This window comes from Patella vulgata, chromosome 8, assembly GCF_932274485.2.
Source record: "Patella vulgata chromosome 8, xgPatVulg1.2, whole genome shotgun sequence".
NCBI classification, from domain to species: Eukaryota; Metazoa; Mollusca; class Gastropoda; family Patellidae; genus Patella; species Patella vulgata.
Genome location: NC_065886.2, coordinates 32763199 through 32783808, shown reverse-complemented (window position 1 = coordinate 32783808; position 20610 = coordinate 32763199). Strand labels below are relative to the sequence as shown.

At 37.5% G+C, this 20610-nt stretch overlaps 1 protein-coding gene and 1 long non-coding RNA gene across 2 annotated transcripts; one reads left to right on the top strand and one right to left on the bottom strand.

Annotated features, from left to right (window-relative positions):
- Window positions 1-232: 232 nt before the first annotated feature.
- LOC126830462 (alpha-galactosidase A) lies at window positions 233-16122 on the bottom strand (the record flags this gene model as incomplete). The annotated part of the gene is given in 7 exon segments (XM_056102927.1): window positions 233-589; window positions 11921-12118; window positions 14204-14237; window positions 14239-14315; window positions 14746-14831; window positions 15273-15447; window positions 15946-16122. Coding segments are annotated over 7 exon segments (1014 nt in total), but the record flags the coding sequence as incomplete, so codon positions are not given.
- Window positions 3051-8734, top strand: LOC130014060 (uncharacterized). The gene is made up of 6 exons (XR_008789020.1): window positions 3051-3198; window positions 3318-3506; window positions 3631-3906; window positions 6963-7053; window positions 8332-8456; window positions 8718-8734. It is a non-coding gene; the product is annotated as an uncharacterized LOC130014060 (long non-coding RNA).
- Window positions 16123-20610: the final 4488 nt, after the last annotated feature.

Below are 20610 nucleotides of genomic sequence, written 5' to 3'. Positions count from 1 at the left end.
TAAGAATTGTGTTCTGTTAACATATTTGATGTTTGTAAAGGAATTGCAGTTAACATTATAATTCCCGTGGGGTTAAACGACAAGTTGAATTCATTATCATATTTATTTACATATTCCAATTGATTAATTTCTTTGTAAATGATGATTTCTGTCCGATAAAACGAACAAGTTGAATTCATTATCATCATTATTTTTATACAATATATATGAAATGATTATTTTGTCTGTAAAGGAATAGCAGTAAACATGATAATTCTTGTAGGATTAAATAAATATTATCAGGGTTTTTTTCTGGGCCACCCGATATAAATATTCCAATTGATTAATTTGGTTGTAAAGGAATCGCGGTGAACATTATAATTCCCGTGGGGTTAACAAACACGTCGAATTCATCTCCTGGTTTAAAGGTACCCACGGCATCTCCAGTAAATGTATCTGTAACGTTATATCCCACAGCATTGGTCAAACCAACATCCCCACATTTTACCGTTAGATGTGTTGGACGTCCACCACCATCAAAGTTGACAAAGGCAATGGCGTAACTTCCAACAGGAGTAATGGGCTTAGTCCATATTCTTATAACTGTTTTCTGTAAAATAAAACGCAAAATGACATGAAATGCGGTTTAACGTCCTACCTTTCTGCACCGACTGGGTAATGAAATGGGGTAAAACGCCCTACTTTACTGCACCGACTACACCAAGATTGAAACTGTAAAACAATAAAAAGAAGATTTAACATCGCATATCGGGTTAATGAGACACGAAGAAGGGAATACGGTCTACAATTATTTTGATTTTCAACTGTCAGGGGAAGTTGGCAGGAGATGCTGTCACGGTTATGACATCCACCCCCAGGCGAAATCAGCCTGCGCGGAAAATCCCGATGAACACCGGTAACGAACCCGAGACCTCTACTTATTTAAACAAATAACACGTGGGTCGGGATCAGTAAGAAAATCTTACTTTACTTGGACACGTAAAGAAGTGTTAACAATCAATGGAAAGTTAATATTTGTCACTTCTGAACATATAACTTTTACAACCGAAAATATTTTCCCAAAAAAACATACATAAGTCATCATTTCATATTATGCATAATGTTAAAATGGGTAGTTATTAATAATACAGTGATGGGTATTATAATTAGTCACGTTTTTACACTATATCAGTGACATCTTTTACAGACAGTTACACACCTGATAATTAATGACAACTGTATAATTTCTAACCACTTTCTATACATATTAAACATAAGTTTAGAATAATCATTGCTATTGTACGTATAATTTAATGACAAAAACTCGTATTAGTCATTTGTTAGCAGTATGAGCTTCACGATGAATACACTGAAAAAAAACTTGTGTTGGATCTCAACACAAGTACTTGTGTGAAAATTATTCTACACAAGTTATGTGTTGTTTTGCATTGCATTAACACAAACTTGTGTTCTTTTTAATGCATTAACACAAATCTTGTGTTTTTTCCATATAATTAACACGAGTAATGTGTACCGTCAACAAATATTTTTTTTTTTAAATTTGAACGCCATACAAAGTCTTAATCCGGGGTCCACAAGTAAGAGAAAGGTATTTTTTACTCAGACAATATAGCCAGACAGACTTGAATGCTAATCCATATAATTAACACGAGTAATGTGTACCGTCAACAAATATTTTTTTTTTTAAATTTGAACTCCATACAAAGTCTTAATCCGGGGTCCACAAGTAAGAGAAAGGTATTTTTTACTCAGACAATATAGCCAGACAGACTTGAATGCTAATTGGTGTTAAGATGTCTGTAGTTAAAATAAAGTTGGGCCCAATAAACTGGTAGATCAAAGGCCTGTTGAGCGCTCATGCCCGGTGTGATTTTAACAATTGACTCCAAATGCGTTGACAAGAAAATAAGTAAAACTGTTATTGAATGTGATTGGTTGATAAAATCAGGGTACTATAGGCTACATTTTGTCTGCGATATCATCTCGGTGGAAGCGGACATTAAATGAAGTGTTTTCACACAATTAATTTAACATTTAACAACGTGCTGAAATGATTTTGGAGCAGTGATATGTTTGACAAATGTAAGCTAACGGTCACATAGAATACAAGACCGCAGGTTTGTGAATATTTATATAAAAAAAATAATACCATGTATGTAATTTAGCATCGATATTGTTTCTCTGTATAATGTTAGTATTTCGTTTCCTTAAAAAAAACTCCAACAATTTAAACCGGAAGTTCATGTTTATAATATGGCGCGGTCAGGAAAAAAATTTCGGCATGTTATTATCAAATCTGTTCAATTTTTCTGAAATCATGCTTAATTAACATTAGTTGTTCGGCGCTACGATGTTGTTCAAATACTTACATTACAGAATCACATTATGATTAAAGCAGAAACGGCTCGACTTGAACCAGCAGGTAAGAATCTGTTTTGAAATTATATCTTGGAAGGTTGGATTGGCGTTGGAGACCCGATTGGCGGCCATTTTGATTCTTGTTTCATGATTTTTTTATATTATAACGATTTTGCCAAGAGTAGACATAAACGCGGGCACAGACTAGAAAAAAATCTTTTTACACTTTTGTGTTAGTTAAATTGTAATCTAATTTATGTTTAAAAAAACAACCTTAAATCTAATAAGCAGACGGAAGATATGGACGAACAACAAGAAGAAGTTATGGAGGTCCCAACAACTGAACCTATGAAAGTAGAAGAATCGTTTACAGCCGAAACCCGATACGATGTGCCAGTTCCGGTCATGGAGTCCTCCATCTCAGACGATGCCGACGTTAGTGTCTTCTGCGACGAAGAACCCGTAGTGGTGTATACGCAGGTAGAAGCTGGTTCCTCCCGTGGCAAGTCCAAGTTGTTTGACAACCAAGGGTTTAGTTATACAATTAAGGTAGGATGATTTATTTTACCTAGTTAACTACCTTGTATAGAAATGTATTTCAGCTACAAAATGTAAAGATAATTAACTCTAGTTAACCTAGTTAACTCTATAATAATAAATGAATTTAATATATTTTAGACAGAGACGAAAACTACGATTTGGAGGTGTTCCAAAAGAAGCGGACCAACACGATGTCCGGCAACAGTAATCCAAGATGGTGATACATACCAACCAGGCTTAAAGAACCATCTTCACCCAGCAGAACCCGGTATACACACGGCTACCAAGATAAAAGTTACAGTAGGTTTAAAAATTATGTATCAATTAAATTAAAAATTTATATATGTGTGTAAATAAATAAAATATAAATAAACCAATAATATATTTGTAGTTTAATATGTTTTATCTTATCATTACAGGCAAAGCATGAAGCCAAAGGAAATGTTTTTACCAAGTCATGTTCCTCAATAGCGGAGAGAGTTTTATACAGTGTCGGTTCTGCAGAAGAACCCATTCATAGCAGACCACCCATGGCAGCACTTGTAAGGTCGCTACAAAGAACCCGACAGACTCTGCGACCAAAAGATCCCACTGACGTGTCGTCAAGCGTAAGTATTCATGCAATTAAATACCCATGTATATAAGAATTTATTAACATGTAATTAAATGTACAATTTTATTTATTTATTAACATGTAATTAAATGTACTTTTTTATTTATTTTTTGTTTTAGCTTGACGAAGATTTCATCGATCATAGTGCACCGGGATTTTATCAAAAAAGAGTAAAAGTTGGGGAAAGGCGCCATCACATTTTTTGTACTGATAGACAGATGCAACTACTCGCACGCGCAAAAACTTGGTATATGGATGCAACTTTTCGGGTGGTGAACAAGCCATGGTCTCTGCTGTTTTCCATCCACGCCTTCATTAAGACTGGAGAGACCACCCGACAGTTACCATTGGTGTTTTGTGTAATGTCGGGTAAAAGCCAAGACGACTATTATAAGGTAAATAGCACTTACTGATTGAATTACTATTAATAGTAAAACAGGAATATTATTTGGGACCTTGAAATTGTCACAAATGGGTCGCACTAACAGCGACATTTGTTTCAGGCATATTTGTTTCATCGGTGACACGTCTGGTGTCATGTGAATGCAACGACAACAGCCTGGTCGATTGATTTGTTGATTGGAGTTCAGATGTCTACATTAAAATCGACCACTTTCAGGTTGCCGTATTCACGGCCAGGCAAGACCGACTTGAAATTTCTAGAAATTTTTCTGGGGGAGACAGGCCCCAACAAATCCCTCGACGGTGCGTTTCACGACTTTGGCGCAAGACGGTGACCTTGAAGAGACGTCGAAAACCATTTAATAGACATAGTAAAAGTCATATCTTACGAGATTATCGCTGGTCTTGTCAGAAAATGCTATTTTATATATGACCAGTTTGTGTTTGAAAAATTTAAAAAGAAATTATTTATTCTCCCACCATTAAAGCACACTAATTACGAAATATCGCTCTCAGAAACTTCATGGTTTCTTTTGCAATTTGTTTGGGGTAAGACGTTATATAAATAATATCAATCTGTCTACCACACAAATTTAACAGATACAAATGCATGTTATTCCACAGGTAGACAGACAGGGCCTCCTTTGAAGGGACTCAGTAAAGGGAACGCGGTTGGTTTAGAGTTTGTCTGACCCCTTTGAATATTTGCGTCTCATCTCCAATGAAAACATTCATGTTGCACTCATGCTGTTCTCAACCAGAATCAAACATATATCGTACCCGAGATTTGTTAGCATGTTCCACACAACCCAACATTTATCGGCACCGGGATTAAGGGTGTATATCTTTGTTTCTAACGCTTATTGGGAATACGCCACGGAAACTACAATAAAAACTTATTTACAAAAACATTCTAAAGAGTGAAAACTGACATATTTCAAGCTTTACTGTATTTAAAGAAATAATTTAAATCAGCCGGCTGAAACCCCGTCTCCGCTATTTGTTCAGTCATTCTTTAGGTATAGTGCCAGTTTCCACCGACAATGATATTGCAAACAAGTGTCCAATCTATAAAAGCATACATTCCTACAAAATGTTTCTTTAGTCAAGTGAAACAATAAATTCATAACTATGCGAGGGTGTGGTGAGTACATTCGTGGTAACAAGTCTGAAAAGGCTAATGTGACATAGAAAAGGTCACATTGATGTTGACAAATACGTAAGACGATATGAACATCAACTAAAAAGATATGTAATGTGATTCAGCTGCAAGGTGATATATGCATATATGCAGCATAGATAATTAAAACTTCTATTCAAGTTAAACCAACTGTATCTATTTATTTAAGTCTTACGTCGAGCTGAATACATTTTATGATTTATTGTCATCTATTGGTGGTTAACAGTGTGTAACTAAAAACTAAAATTGGATCTTATTATTGCCAATGATATAATGTACATGTAATAGCAAGTGTATATATATTTTTTGTTCAGTCTGTACACAGTAACATATCTGAGAACCATATTATTATCATTTCTGCCCAAGGCTCCCTGTGCCTTATAGTTAGCAGTGATACAAGGCAATTACAAATTTTCCATGTTCTTGGCCTGGAGAAATAAAATAATAAAAGTCAAGTTTTTATTATTATGCAAGTGGAAAAATACAATTATTCATAGTATGATTTGAATAAATACAACTGATTTGAAGTTGGAATTATTATTTGTCTAAGATGACTGGGCATTTACAAATTGAAATAGCTACTCTTCATCAAGAAATTACATGAATATTTTTCGCAATTCACCTGGATTTTATTGTAGGTCTTTGTACGTGAAATAGCTTTATTTAACGTCCGCTACCACCGAAGTGATATTGCAGAAAATTAACAAATTCGGATTCCCTTTTAAAGGAAATTGACTGCACTATCGCTGGATTGTATTATATAGGTCATGTCAGTTTTTTTCAAAATGGCGCCCAGAACACAAAACAAACATTGCAATTCAAGGCGGACTGGTGTATCCTAAGAATGATTTTTTGAATATTTAATCACACAGAAACACAAGTATGCACATGCAGTTATGATATAATATTAAATTAGCTTACCTCAAATACCTCGAAATATACTGTTTGGTCAGTTTGTCCGCCCGCCATATTTCTATTAGTCACACATCCTTCGGCCAATTAAAATGGACGTATATTTTGTTTTAACCGAAACGAAAAATTTGCGTTATAAATAGTAAACGAGCTTGATTGACCGACCACTGCTAATGTTTTTTCGTGAAACGGTATAACTGCAATCAACACACGGCCGCCATTCTCGATGATTGACAACTCACGTTTTTCCTCATCCACCAAAGAACCGTTAGGTTTCTTTGAACATACTGTAATAACATTGGGATTATCAGTTAATCAGCTTTAATTATCCCGCTTTGTTCGTTGCCATTTCTTATATTTTCCACAAAAAAACTTTGCCTTGTACGCACTAATTTATCAATTGGTATTGCCATCTACGACAAGCATGTCAACGTGCAGCTCACGGATTATCGTTAACAATTTCTAGGGGCTTGTAAAAAAAAAGATTGCATGTCGTGTAAATATTTATTTTGTTTTTTGTGTAGGTCATTTTCAAATAAAATCATCAGCATATTATTCGTTTTTAAATAAATATAAAACTTTTATGAGAAACGATGATTATCAAAGAACCGTAAGTGCAACTAATGTTTTATCGTTTGGTTGAGCCTTTTACTAACCACGTGTTTCATGTTAATAAATATTTTCTTTCGTGTTTTGAATTGGCCTATTTCTAATAAATTATCCCGAGTCCCAAAGTCCCAAACGTCGTATACCCGAGTCCCAAATGTCGTGGTCATATTTTTTTGAGTCCCAAATGACGTGAGTCCCAAATGACATGTAATCCGTTGTTCAACCTCTGTGAGTCTGTGTAATATTTAATATCAGGCCCCATTTTTGCCTGATTCAGTCACAGTTAATAAATAATGGAACTAGAATCAGCCTGTGGAAGTTTCTCTATAGTTTTATTATTTTTTCCAGTCAATGATGATATGTGACTCTTTCCACCTTCCAGCAATAATTATTGAGAATTTACCAAGGACTCCATTGGCATTGAATCGAAGAAAAACAGGTAAAAATTTCAATTAATTTTTATATTTTCTATTTTTTTTTTACCAATGTCCAACAATGATTAGTGTATGTGAACATACAATCCAAAATAAAGTATTTATATGGCACTTACATGCAACAGAGAGAGAGAGAAATGACATAAACAAGGCCTTACATGTACTTGTATTTGAAGAATCAAGTAGTCCATGCTGTGCCTATATGCATACCGGTAATCAACTACGACGAGGGTTAGCCTACTTCCGTTTCCACCCTTTCCCTGCACACGTCTCATTCTACATGTATTAAAAATTGGTATGTTACTGTAATATTAATTATGCACGAACCTACATGTAGAGTTGTTGCAAGATGGGTCCTTATATCTACTTAGCCTACAGACGCTAGGTCGTTTCGGGAAAAAGGACAGGTAAGGTTATATTTAATATGAATAATTCGCTTACGGGTATGGGTATTTAGCAAAAGGAGGAAACAAAAGGACCCAGAGATTAGAGAAGGTATGCTTCAATTTAATATGAATAATTCACTTGGCGTAGGGGTACATGTATTTAGAAAACGGAGGAAACCGAATGACCCAGCGAAAAAACTCAAGAGATTGGACAGGCGACTCTACTCCTTGAAATTGAAACCATGCCACTTAACACAATGACAGACCCTGTGATTTCATGCGCATGCATTACCTACTAGACAATTCTCCCCAGCCCCACCCCATATCGAATAAAAGTATGACTTATTTCAAATATGATATTTACATATAAAGAAAGTAGAGAGACTTCAATCTTACTAGAAAAATACTAGATTACCTGAAATGAAATGGGGTTTAAAGACAACGTCCTACTGGTCAGCTCCGACTGGTCTAATGCATTGTGCTAAGTGAAAATGTTTGTCTGGGCAGCGACACTATGGCCTACTCTCATACCGAATTCAAACTGCCAAGAGAACTTTCATGTGTACGCCAATGTGTACATTGGATCTCAGGGGAAACCACTCTGCAAAATCAAGATGAGCTTTCTCGGTCAACCCCAAGAGATAACCTGTGGCCTCCATGCTAGTGTGCCAGCACCTAATTTACTCAGTCACCATGGCCGTCTTCTAATTACTGCGACAGTTAAACCATGTGACAAACAAGGATTCTTAAGATAGACTTTTACGGCTTAGGTAGTTCCTTGGGATTAAAACTTTTGATACATATAGATACATTAGTTTCAATTTCATATCACACAGTTTGTATATATGGTAAGGTAGCTTTAATCGTAAATTACATATCATGTATTTATTTTTTCAGTTTCAATATTGGATGTATATGCAAATCACCCAGAAAAAGATCATGTAATAACAAAAGAAATTATAAAAGAAAAAAATGGAAGAAGAAATGGCTGGAAAAAATGATGATAGAGCAGCTTTTTCTAGGTGGGTAACTATTCAATTCTAATAGAAAAGATTGTTATGCTATTTTGAAATCTAAAATTCAGTTTAGTATAGTAAAACTGTACACGTCATGTATGAGCAGAGGCAGAATCTTAGTTATATGTAAATATCACTGTCTCATCTGTGGCAAAGCAAACCAACACATGAAACAAAACAAATGTAATTAAATTAACATTTTTTTTAATTAATCAAAACTGTCTAGTCAATTTAAGCCAACTAATACATTGCCATTTTTTTTTTCAGTTACCCACCTCGGAAGATCAAGTTGGAAAGGGCTATTGATATTGATAAATATTGAGATTTTTGTTTACTTTTAAACTGCATATATTCAAGGTATCAGGAGCTTTTTATGGCTCCCGTACAATTTTATAAACATAAAGGACTGTACCTTTTGAATATTAAGCCATCAAATTATTTTATAATTTTGAAAATGAAATGAAATGGGGTTTAACATCCTACTGTTTTGCTCATAAATTGGGCTAATGAAGACGGGCATATGCCATACAGTGTGCTATGAAGGGAATTTTGCCCGGGCAGCGGTGCTACAGCCTACTCTTATATCGAATTCCAATTGCCAAGGAATCTTTTACGTGCACGCCAATGTGTACACGGGACCTCGGTTTTTCGTCCCATCCGAACGACTAGACAGCTGTCCTTGTCAGGTCCTCCGTCCTGTATCACTGACAAGGGGAAAACACGCAAAATGTAAGTAACATATATATTTGTATTTTTAATCAGGAAGTACTTCTTTACACTTGCTTGGTAATCTAGTTATTCTTCTTGGGGCAATGCCTAGGACTCTGCTGTTTCAAGTACTTGGCATGCTTGATTTTTGCCAATCACATCCATTGATTTCCTTCAAGTTGCGATAGGCCCTACATGTATGTGTATTTTTACAGTAAATAGCAGTAAAATAATGATGGACAGTATTTTACTTTCAAATAGATTTCAATAGATTTTAAAGGGTAATATCCAATTTGTTGTCAATGGAAATAAAATAAGAATGGGTCCAAAAATAATTAGACATTGCCAAGTAAATAGGTGCTGCCATGATGTAGTAGGGAATCTGGATTTGCAGACAATACATGTTTGAAAGGGTGAATAGTTGACCTATTATGAGACTTCAGTCCCAAATCTCAAGACTTTTTTCTGACTTCTAACTCATTTGATTTGAGCATAATAATCTGCCTGGGTCTGTAACTGGACAAGACACAATAAGCGTTACGCAAAGTTGAAACCAAATAGAGACTCGGTCTCGATGTGGCAAAATAAATTGTTTATTTAAACGTTGTGAACCATAGAAAGTATTCTTATTGCCTACTTTTTATTTTTTAGGCTGGAACACCATTGAAAGAGTATTTGCTGTATGATAACAACAAGAAAACCCAAGCATCAATTTATTTTATACTTCTGGGAAAGAATGCATTTGACCCAATTTTTAAATATTTATTTTTTGTTATTAATGTTAAATTTTCTTCCAAAACACAATTAGATTTTAATTCTCTTCAGAAATGTATGTATAATATAGCAAGTAAAGTGACATATAAATCACTTAGAATTTGGTCAGAAATCATAAAGTATTTAATAGGCATTACTAGAAACCAAATGTAGATCAAATACACCCAGAATTACAAAAAACCTTGACCTACATAAAGGTGACTTTCCCTTGCTTATGAAATGAAATACGGTTTAGTATCCTACTTTTCTGTGTTCTTAGAGTGATTCTGCCCTACACCCTACTCTTATATCAAATATTTCAACTGTCAAGGATTCTTTAACGGGAACCCGTGGGGGAGGGGGGGCAATGATTAACACGCACACATTTGATCAGGAAGTCTGTCATTGAGTCAAATAATTCAATTGTCAAGGGTTCTTCTAAGTGAACACAGTGGGGATGGTTTCGATTCCGGGAATGGGGGAGGGGGTGGTGGATGGCCGAATGGTAAGTACGTGCGTGCGGTATCCTACGGCCTGTCATTGAGTCAACTGGCGTGGTTTCGAATCCTCGGTTGTACGTGACAAACAGTTGGGTCGCCTGTCCAATCTTGTGGGTTTTCTCCGGGACCTCCGGTTTCCTCCCACTGCTAAAGACCCCTATGCGCAACGAATTATTGAAATAAAATTAAACCATATGTTAATCCCGAAATGACCTAGTTTGTGTCAAGTGGACGTTAAACCCCATTTCTCTCTCTCTCTCTTTCGATTCCGGGCTTGTACCCAATTATCCCTTGCCATATCCAACACTACTGACAAGTGGGAACTATGCCGGAAAATCCAGTTGAAATTTCTCGGCCAACACCTTATACTCACTGAACCACTGTGGCTTATGACTTGTGATTGTATATAAATTTTTTGTACATATGATATTTTTTTATTTCAATCCTGTAATCTTGATGCTTTGCTTCTTTTATTTACAAAATATTCATTTTGTTTGGGGTTTTTTTAATGAGGAAAAGGTTTTACATCATTTTATTACTCCTGCAAAATAGTGCATTTTTCATTTGTTAGTTTTCTGTGTATATTAGTTATTTCTATGTCTCACAAATCACTTGTAGTGTGATTTTGTAGCACTTTTCAGTTTTTGAAATTGTTTCAATTTAGTGCATAATTAATCTTAGTGCTTGGTTTGGATGTTATTAAATTTAGATATTATTTGAATTATATATTTTGGAGTATGGGGTAGGGATACTGTATACATATCTTTATATTCTCAGTTCTTGTTTTGGGGTAAAGAACAATTTATATAGCTATTTTATATTTTGTGATAGGTAAAGTGTGTGGGGTTAAGAACAATTTAAATAGCTATGTTATATTTTGTGATGGGTAAAGTGGGGTGTGTGTGTGTGTGTGTGGGGGGGGGGGGGTCATTATATATAACACAATATAATTAGTATTAGAATTCTCTGTTTTTCTGTTAACATTTCAAATATCTATTTAGTTTTGATGTATTAATTTACTTTTTCCTATGATTTTATGAATAAATAATAATCTTACAAAAACAAAAAAAAATTTTGTTTCCTTCTTTTATCAAACTTTACAGGTCTAACAGAGCAAAGAGATGGGTCCTGCATAAAAAGGTTGCTATACTGTATATAAATTGGGGAAAAACACAACACAAGTTTTTGTGGATGGTTATACACAAGTTTGTATGAAACCACACAAGTTTCAGAAATTTCAACACAAGTTTCAGAAATTTTAACACAAGTTTCAGAAATTTCAACACAAGTTTCAAAAATTTCAACACAAGTTTCAAAAATTTCAACACAAGTATTGTGTAGATTTTCACACAAGTTTCAACACAAGTTTGTGTTGTTTGATAAATTTTAACACAAGTTTTGTGTTGTTTCAACACTTAACACAAGTTTTGTGTTGTTTCAACACTTAACACAAGTTTTGTGTTGTTTCAACACAAGTTTTTTTACAGTGTATGACATGTAGTTACTCACGTTATAAACCAGTTTGCCTTGAATTCCAAGAGGATCCTGATTTACAGCAATCAGACGTTTGTTCAACAGCAAATCACGTGACACGTTCCGAATGTTTCTAAGATCATTGGACATCAATAGTGGAGCAGCAAATATCGCCCACATTCCCATGTGTGTTCTCTCCTGGTCCAAACTCAGGGCAAAATCACCAATACACAACTAAAATATTAAAATAATGATGTAGACAACAGAAAATCAGTATTTAACCATCAACATGACTTTATCATGCTTATATCATTGCTATGTGACACGGATTCACATGGTCTTTTGCAGTGATTTCCCAGTTAATATAAATGTTGAGAAATATTATTTAGGACTTTATCCAGCCCCATCCCCAGCCCCATAACCGTAAAAAAATCTTACGGGATACAAGTATTTGCCTTTTCAATTAATTTAAGAAATATTACATTTTTTTTTCTTTAAAGATGTATTATGTAAGCGGCTAATCGGTCTAGATTGTGTGGTCGCGATTATCAATGGTTTAACACATGATCGCCATTTAATAATTCAATTATATTAATTATATACTATTCAAAAAAAGTAGGGGATATTTGATTTTGGGGGCATAATACTAAAATATGCAAATGACTACGAAAAAAGTCACTATAGAACCTAACAGAAGAAACATTTCCAGTTACATGTGACGCCCAAACGCACCAATAGCTACCGCATGGAATGCAGGTGATGCTTGGGATCATCATGGGGGTCCAACCCAAGATTTGCACGACTCTGACTTTGAATGTTACAGTCATTGTGGCATTGAATTCCAGGGTGGAAACATCAGTTTAATTGTTTTAGTGACCAGAAAACAAATTTTGATATGCGTCGGCTTACCCAAAATGAAAGGTTACGTGCCCTTGGCATGCTACAGATCGGCACAACACAGGCGGTTGTGGCGCGGACGATGAATGTTTCTCAGTCTGTCATAAGCAGGCTATGGTCCAGATACCGTGATACACAATCTGTACAGGACAGACCACGCTCAGGTCGACCAAGGGCGACAACTCAAGCCCAGGATCGATTTATCCGTACCTTGGCCTTGAGAAATCGTGTCATCACAGCAAATCAGATCAGCGCTCGTCTTCAAACAGACACTGGTGTGAGAGTGAGTGGCCAGATGATTCGGAATCGACTGCATAGGGGTCACCTTCGCGCCCGACGTCATCGCGTGATCCCTTGTTTGAGAGATCATCACATTCAGGCAAGACGTCGTTGGTGTAGGGATCGTCAACACTGGGATAATCGACGCTGGAGCAATGTGATGTTTTCAGATGAGTCAAGGTTCACTGTTGATTTTTTGGACAGACGTAGGAGGGTGTGGCGTCGTCGAAACGAGCGCTTCCAAGACGTTAACGTCATCAGACATGATCGATTTGGGGGTGGTTCTGTTATGGTGTGGGGAGGCATCACTGTTGCTGGAAGAACGGCTTTACATGTTGTTGCAGGGCGTGTTACAGGCCAGTACTACCGGGACAACATCTTGGCAGTCCATGTTGTGCCGCCGTTTCATCTACCAGGATGACAACGCAAGATGTCACAGGGCCAGGATCGTTACAGGGTACCTCCAACAACAGAACATCACCACATTACCTTGACCAGCACTGAGTCCCGACCTCTCCCCCATCGAGCATGTCTGGGACATGCTTGGACAGAGGTTACGTCAACGTCAACAACGTCCTGCCAATGTCCAAGAACTTGCTGCTGCGTTGCAACAGGAATGGGACAATCTGGACCAAAATGACCTTAGACGTCTCATTAGGAGTATGCCACGTCGGATCAATGCTTGTTTGGCAAACAGAGGAGGATTTACCCGTTACTGACTTGGTTGTGATGCTGTGGTAACTTTGCTGTTTGACCCCGGGTATCATTTTACCCTTATAATGGTCAGTCTGTGCCTTACTTAGTCTAACGATCATTTGGAATAAATCGATGAATGTGAACTTCATTTCATTTTGTCATTTGTTTCTTCGTCAGTTTCATTAGGTGACTTTAATAACACTTAAAAATCAAATATCCCCTACTTTTTTTGAATAGTATAGTATGGCAAAAACTGCCAGCCTTTTATCCGAATCTTATATAATGTAGCTTTAAAGGAGCACTTCAATGTGTCGTAGAGACACAGCAGTCTGACCAACCTGTAAGTTTTTCGATGATGATACCCGTACGAAGCCACCGCGGCTACGTTTAACAGCGGCTTTAATTATTTGTATTAATTGTATGTCACGACACAAGGCGTAGGAATACCTCATCTGGATCGTTCCATCCACCAGGACCTGCATAAACTCTGCCAATTGTCATTTATATCTATATAGTTCCTCCATGTATTACAGTATTTACGTACAGCACTATAACTCGCCTAGCAAAATAAAAATATAATTTATTCTTGTACTTAGTATGTAGGGGGTGATCGTGACAATTAAAAAAGCAAAAGGCATCCTCATTTATGAGATAGTGCTTGATTTAATGAAATGTGTTTCTCAAAAATTTGTTTCTAAATATATATTTAAGGAGAGGGGTTTTACAGAGGCTAAGTCTGTTCCCCAATCCTATTCAGACATCTTGAATAAAAAGACCCTTAAATGCCTTATGATCTTCGCAGTGGGTGAAATTAGTTATTAGTTTTTTTTTACTTTCTAAAACCTGATATTTCTATATTATCACTTTTACCTGAGAGTAGAATCTTTTATTAACTTTACACATATATTTAAACTTTATGAAAACCTTTGGTGGAATTCCCCTTTAATAGCCGAGAAAGATAATAATATGCAGCAAAAGATGCGACTCACCGTATTGTGGGCGTGTCCAGGCCATTCGCAGGAATATAAGATTGGTCGTCCAGTTTTATTCAGGAAAAACGTCATAGCAGGATACCCTAAAGAGATTATAATATCAGATTATAATAAAACATTCTTCATCATTCATCACTTTGACCAATTGTGTTTAAAACATTAGTTGATCTACCTCTTGCTGTGGGGGTGGAGGATTGGGATAGGTCTCAAACGTTAGTATCATAGGACATATTCTATCCTCGGCTTTGCCCAATTGTGTTTAAAACACTCGTTCATCTTCCTCTGGTCATGTGGGTGGAGGAGAGGCAGGGACTTCATAAGCGACATAGTATAGGTCTTCGCTTCATCTAAATCCGGCACTGCCATCGTCCCTTGCAAGTCGAATTTGATGGTCTAAAAATGTTATTACCCATTAGGGATGGGTGGAGATTAACCAACAATCAATCAGTTTGATGGGGAACCACCCATCGTACCTTAATACTAATATAACTCTTATAAAAATTAGTCACTTCCGCCAAACTTACCGTACGCAAAGTCAGCAGCGTTTGCACCACATCCATCAAACTTCAGTAAGTCAACACCCCAGTCCGCAAACGTCTGGGCATCCAGTTCTAAATAATATTCACTTCCCGGATATCCAGCGCAGGTCTTTACGCCAAAATCTTCATAAATACCAAATTTCAGTCCTTTAGAATGAATCTGAAAATAGATACAAGAAGTGGAAAGGGGTGGTCTAGAAAGGATAAATGTAGACTACCAAATCTCATCTATTAAATGTTTATTTAAATATGGTATTGCCATATTTAATCGGCTCCAAAGTCAATGTCCTACAGTAGAGCAAAATAGTTCAAAAAATAGATAATGAAAAATGAATATATTGAAAATTTCTTTAAAGTAACTCTATTCTGAGCGAAGTTGTGGCGCAGATGGTTTATTATTGCAGCAATTGTACTTTACACTCGAGGCTTGATTATCCACTTTATTGTTACATTTTTAAATCTCGAGGGTGTTTTAATCCATTTTAATCTCAGCCTTTCGATGGTAGAGCGAGTTGATTATGGGGTTGGCATGTGAATAAATGTCTAAATAAAAGTTTATGTAACATTTGATGCCAAAACAAAAATCTGAAATATGCAGATTTAGCCCTTTCATATAGTTATATAGTTAGAAGGTCAAGTTAGTAAAAGTTTCATTTACATAATCTGCCAAAGCTTTCATTCCGCTAGGAAATCTGTTAGGATCAGGCTGCAGTCGGCCATTTGCATCTCTGGTAGGAGCCAACCAACAATCATCGATACAGACGTATTCATAGCCAGCATCTTTATAGCCGTCTGCTACGATACGATCCGCCATTTGTTTATATAAATCCTCACTGAAAGAAATTTAATGGGGGTTTAACATCCTATTGTTCTGCTTCGACTGCAGGGCTATTGAGAAATTGTGCTCGGAAAGTGGCGCTACGGCCTACTCTGATATCGAATTCCAATTGTCAAGGGTTCTTTTAATTGCACGCCAATGTGTAAACAGGACCTCGGTTTTTCGTTCCATCCGAACGAAGACAAGTTGTCCCTTGTCAGTCCGTCCGCCCTAAACCACGGTCAGGCGTACCATGCCGGAAAATCCCGATGAACCTTCTCGGCCAACAAAGGGATCGAGCACTGGACCTCCAGGTTGTGAGCCAACGTCTTAGTCACTGAGACACCGCGGCCCCAAAATCCACAGGAAATATTTTGTTTCTATTCATAATCTTACATAAGTGTCATTCACCCGGATCTACAATTCTAAAGTTAATTACTGGACACAATTCATTGAAAACGTTATTGAGAATATCCCAGAGTTCCAGTAAGAAAAACCTTATATCATCTTTTATTATGGAAAAAAAAGTTACCTTGGAAGAATAAGCCATTACAGGTTTGAAGAAAAACTTTCAGAAGATATAACCCCAAATTCACCTATATATATCCAAAGCCGCCTCCAACTTTCAGACCTCAAGTTATTCCGCGCATAGAATATACCCCATTGATCAAAGAGATTTGGCGTTATAGGTTTATAAGTATCGTTACTATTTTTTGCACCTTACCTTATACAATTGTGGGGGTCATTCTCACAGTCCAGATTGCATCTGAACCTTTCCCATGACAACCACCCCATTGGTGGTGTCAAGGCTAGTCCATTATCCAGGCTGTATATAAGACTACACCACGATAGAGTTAGCAATAGGATAACCTCAACCTACAAATAACAGAGAGAAGAATAATATGATTACTCTGCTGGAAGGGGCTCGAAAAACCAACGTAGACCGATGACCTCTCGATTCCAAGATGGTGCCGATGACATAATGGATCAGAGGTAGTACGATCAAACATTCGTCACTCAAGTTCAAGTAATTATGGAAATTGTATCTATTGAATAAGAAGTACCTAATATTACCCAATTTTCTATTTGTAATAAGGGGGTGGGATGTGATCAACAGGCAACCATTAATAATTAATATGAATAAAATCGTGTTCTTTAAATTTACCGGGAGTAACAGCTGAAATTGATTTACATGTTTAGATGTCCTGAAAAGCTTTCTTGATCTCTAAAAATAAACAGATCCTAGGCCTACTTACATTTTGGATTTTCGCTGACAGCAACATCCCTGTTAATGGTCTAATTCCTTTTATTTGATTACCGTATAAGATGTGGAGCATCACGATTATTGCTTAACGATGTGGCCTTGATGATACAGCCTTGAATCACATTTGTTAACTAATCTCCATCTAGACCCGATCATCCCAGGGTTATCAGTCTCATCTGCGACTGCAACGAACATTAGTCTGGAAAAACTAGTCTACCAGATATTACGGCGACACAATAAGCGCGTGTATGTTATCACTTATTGATCAAGGTCATCGAACAATTTTATTTCACTCCGGCATTTTAATATGAACGATATTTAGTGGATGTTAACGTCAGCTTCTACCGAGGTTGATATTGCAGGCCATTATACTAAGCAGCAAAAGAAACGTCAGGTCGGTATGTTACTCTGAATAGACGCTTTGCATAATGTTTTTATTGTATATTTGTAACCACATCTCCAACTTTACCTGAGCAATAAGGCTCCTTCCCAAACACAGAATTGAACCCAGGAAATGTTCTCAAAAACGCAACCTGACTTCTGAGATGGTAATGTGTTCTCCCTGATTTTCATGTAACTCATGCTGCACGTGCTGTTCACCAGGATCAGCATTATAAAATGCACCTCCATACCTGGTTGAATCATTCACACTACAACGTCAGCAGCATACCACGACTCACGACAACTCAGAGGAACAAAACCGCCATGTTGTGCGACAGCACGTGCAGAATCCCTTCACACAGGCATCTGAGACATCACGTCAGACAGTGGGAACACACGGAAGGTCCATCAGTACCGATACAGTGCGCCGACGTTTCACCAAAGATAACATCCATTGTCGTAGACCTTACCGTGGACCGAGCCTCACCCTTCGCCATCGACGTGAACGTGTACAGTTTGCCCAACAGCACCAGAACTGGCGACTCGGGCAATGGAGAACTGTTCTGTTCACTGATGAGAGTCGGTATTGCGTATCAACTGCAGATGGCTGGACGAGAATATGGCGTCGACGTGGCCAGCGTTATTCTGACCAATGTGTCATGAAACGAGACTCATGGGGATGTCAAAGCATAATGGCTTGGGGTGGAATCGGCCTGAACCAAAGAGTAGGTTCTGTGGTGTTCCAAAATGTTAGTCCAGGGAGAGGAGGCGGCATCACAGCAGTACGCTACATCGGTAAAGCTCTCAGACCCCACGTCATACCACATTTCGCACGTCATCGAAACAAAGTTTTCCAGCATGACAACACCCGTTCTCAGACCGCCAGTTACTCGGGACTTTCTACAGCAGAACGGTGTCAACGTTATGAACTGGCCAGCCCTTAGTCCGGCTTAAACCCGATTGAATACTTTTAGGATGACATTCAGAGGAGGCTTTACGTCGTACCGAGACGAAACACACCCGATGGGTTGCGCCAGGATTTTCCGAGAGTGTGGTTCCAGGTGCCAATGGCGTTCATCAATCGTCTGGTCCACTCAATGTACATACGCTGCGCTGCTGTTATTGACACTCGCGGTGGACACACCAGATACTGATGTATAGACTGTGTACAGACTCTAAACCTTCTCGTAATTGTCTTGGAATGTCACATACTGTTCACAAAAAATTGAAGTCGTTTTCTAGAAGAGTTGATTAAAGTGTATCTCTGATTTTGAAATCGTACTGACGTTTTTGAGGGTTTTTTTTGCTGTTTAGTATATTTCCTAAGAATCTTGCTAGATACAGTGTCGTCCTAACATCAATATATAGAGCGGGAGCCGAGGAGGTCAACCTAACTGAAAAGTGTACCAATTTCATCATATATGATATCAATGCATGCATATCTGGTATCATCAGAATGTAAGTCAGCCGGGTATCTATTTATCGCCTCTTCTATACGTGCTAGGTATTAGTCATCTTCAATAGAAGGCTTGATCTCGCTATAACTACGTACATCTTATAAAGGCCTTTATATTGCGGCACTAATTTCGATTGGGTACAAGCCCAACTTGTGAGCCTATCAGATTCCTCGATCGTCGCAAATACCAAGTCTCGAGCTTTCAAGCTAAAATGTCTACCTGTGATAATCGAGTTGCAAAGTTCATGGTTCATTCAATGTCAAGGTTTCTGTGGAGGTCGCGATGTCACAACATCTGATTAGACGCTACTGCTCGCGTGTCTGTACATAACATTGTGAAGTAAAGAAGCAACGGCCAGATGTTGTGAAACTCGCAGTCGCTGCTTCAGGAACATGAATATTAGTATTCTACGCATCCTGGCACAATTTTTATTTTTTTGGCCACGGGAACAGTGTGCGATAATCTATCATAGTTGGGGGCCGTGGCATTTGGGCGTGTCTGTTAGGGGTAACCCACCGCACAAACTGTCTGGCAGTGGATATTCCTGATTACTGTGGTGGTACTGAACAACTTCAAAGCAGTTTTAGGTGGTACAGATTTCAACTAATCTAATCTAGCTGTGGTCTGGAAATTAGATAACTCTTGTCAGGGATGCTCGACCACTAAAAATGTCTGGCAATTACAAAGCACTGTCATGGGTTCCCCACTACTAGAAATGTCTGTCAGAGTGTTTTTTGAAATACCTGAAGATGTACGGTACACTGCTGTACGATTTTCATGTGGTACACCTTTGAACTAATCTATCCTAGTAGGGGGCATAACATTTTGGACGTGGAATACCACATCAACCACAGGATACCCGGCAGACTGACATTCTGATGATACCAGATATACATGCATTGATACCATATAGTATAGAGTTAGTACACTTTTCAGCTAGATTGACCCCCTGGGCCCCTGGTCTATACAGGCCCACGTGTAATGAGATCATGATAATTCATCGAAATCTATCGTTTATAAAAATTTAACGCGACCGAACTTCTAGAAACCACGGAAACTTATGGAAACAGTGTTTAGATATAACTTTGGCGGTGACCTGAATGAATCCAGCTTCGTTTCATGTCACGCTTTAAAGAAAGAAAGGTCGTAAAACGTCGGGGTGACGTCCCTCGTGTTGTTTCAATATATTTCTTAATGTCTCGCCCTCGACCATTAAACCACACATATATGTGGACAAATAATGGAATATAGACTACCAAGTATATTTATCCATTTAAATCTACCTTTGTCAGCTAAGAAAGCAATAATAATTTAAACATCACACCTTTACCAGTTGGGATTGAAGAGGCTTAATAGGCCTAACATGATATATAGGTCAACGCGTGTACAATTCCTCTTTGACCT